At 41.7% G+C, this 2,288-nt stretch overlaps 1 protein-coding gene across 1 annotated transcript; it reads right to left on the bottom strand.

Annotated features, from left to right (window-relative positions):
• Nucleotides 1-733: 733 nt before the first annotated feature.
• On the bottom strand, nucleotides 734-1,827 carry LOC134206726 (putative uncharacterized protein DDB_G0277255; the record flags this gene model as incomplete). Its single annotated transcript, XM_062682452.1, has 3 exons — nucleotides 734-853; nucleotides 1,010-1,292; nucleotides 1,359-1,827. Coding segments are annotated over 3 exons (777 nt in total), but the record flags the coding sequence as incomplete, so codon positions are not given.
• Nucleotides 1,828-2,288: the final 461 nt, after the last annotated feature.

Here is a 2,288-nt window from a genome sequence, read left to right as displayed (position 1 = left end):
ACTTGTATTATGGGAAACATGAACCTAATTGAATGTTGGGAAGTACATGTCGAATACTGCGATCAAGAAATCATTAGAATCATTATTTCAAACAGCAGGTTCTCTGGCGCCTTCTAAGCGATTTTCACAAATATTTCACGGTTGTCTTATCCACATCATCTGATTTCCTGTAGTTTGCTAGTTTGTCGTGTTTATAGGGATCCTATTTTTTATATGCTAGAACAGCTGGATTACGGATGCTGTCATTTAAAATGTAGATACCTTCGATTTACCAAATTCAATATGAGTAAAATTTACCGATCATGAAGAACTGCAATGCAGAAATCAACCCAGCTTGTCCCTGCAAGCCCATAAAGCCTTTGCGTATGATATTGGTTTGATGCAGATGTGCTAGGTTCTTCAAAATGTTCTGTAGTTCAGATCAATTGATCTACAAAGTTAACTACGTCTGGTATGCAATCGGAATCAACCCAGCATGTCCAAACAAGTCCATAGAGTCCTTGTGTGTTGTGTGCAGTCCAAATTAGTTTGATGCTGATGTTCTAGGTTCTCCAAATTGTTCTGGAGTTCTGGTCAATTGGTTCGCCTGATTAACTACCTTTGGTAAAAAGCTGAAATCAATTCAGCATATCCATATACTTTTTAAGAGCTATTGCACATTATATGCTGTTCAAGTTAGTTTAATCCAGATCATTAGACGATTGGAATATTGACATATGTACAGCGTTGTAATGTTGTATTCGGCTTGGCTGCTAACACATGTTTTTTCAAGAATTTATTTGAGATCCTGTATCTGTACCTTGTGGTTTTATTCGACGATAGTCTTATTTATTTTTTCATGAGAAAGTATGACCTGTAAAGGCACATAAAATTTAAGAACGTGTATGGTTCCTATTTTGTTACAACTACTTGAATGCAAATTCCAAGGTTCTAATCAACATCCCTAATATTGTCATCAAAATATGAAAATCAATACAACTGCAGATATATAAAGATTTTGGCTACTTACCGCACATTCGCCAGCGTGTGTCGTCGGTTCTTCAGGTACCGGCTGTGGTACTTCTGCAGATCGCCAATCGAACCTTGTTCGGCTTGCATCTTACTCGCCGATAACGAGATGTTGGTGCTGCTGCTGCTGGATTCTAAATCGCTGGTTGTTGCTGCGGCCGCTGCTGCTAGTGCTGCTGCGGTGGTGCTCGCGTTGCTCGCGGACGCGATTGATTTCGCCTTCGATTTAATCTTGATGCGACTGATACTGATTTTCGGCGACGGGGTCAACGAGCGCACGACATCTGCATAGCGAATTGTACATGCTTTAATGCGGGACGGTAGCAGGGGATTATGGAAATGTTGCATACCAATATCAAACTCATCGTCTTCCTCCTCCTCGATATGGGGCAACTTGAGCTGCTGCCCTGATTGCGATTGGTGCAGCTGCTGTTGTTGCTGTTCTGGGTTCAATGCTTGTGTCTCCTCGGCGAGAGATTCTAGTTGATTACTATTATTACTACCGTTGTTTTTGCTGTTTGCGGTGGTGCTTAGAAGGTTAGATGATTGTAGTTGCTGCTGTTGCTGATAGTGATATAGCTCGGTAGTGCTGTTGGTTAATGCTTCGTCCTCGGTGGCATAGTCGACAATGTGGTCATCAATTGTCGACGTGTTGCTTTTTTGGTGGTTTGCAGCGGGGGCTGAGGAGCCCCCGCGACAAGGCAAACAACACCGAAACAGCGTGCCACCGCGGTGCGACTTTATTGGCGGGATTTTCTTCTCACGCCACTCATCGATGGAGTTTTCAATGGATAATAACTGACCATCAGCGTTTTCTTGTTTTGATTACTTGAATTTATCGACTACACACGAATGGGCCGCATTTTAGTATTACACACACGCGCACATTTTGTTATGGATTTCTCATGAATTCGAACGATGACACGAGGGAACAACACAAATAAACGGGATAATTTTGTTTGCTTCAGATTCGTCGAGGTGCCAATTAGTAGACGCGATTTTATGTTGCACCAAACGAGACTGATACACAAATCATGGAACTGGAGCTTACCACTTCGATTCGGCGGTTACTATCTGGATGGTGTTGCTGTTATAAACATGCGTTTTGATATGTATTGCAGGCAACTTTTGGAACCTATGGAGAACGATTAGGAGGGCTCGAGTTAGTGGGGTTGTAAAGGAGAAACGTTTGTCTAAAATATGAAATCACGGTTTTCTAAAGTGCATTTGAGAGTGGAAAACATGCTTATACTATCAGTGGAAATTAGTTGTTATCAAAT

This window comes from Armigeres subalbatus, chromosome 1 (assembly GCF_024139115.2).
Source record: "Armigeres subalbatus isolate Guangzhou_Male chromosome 1, GZ_Asu_2, whole genome shotgun sequence".
Taxonomy (NCBI): Eukaryota; Metazoa; Arthropoda; class Insecta; order Diptera; family Culicidae; genus Armigeres; species Armigeres subalbatus.
The sequence above is the reverse complement of the archived record's forward strand: the minus strand, read 5'-3'. Positions and strand labels throughout refer to the sequence as shown.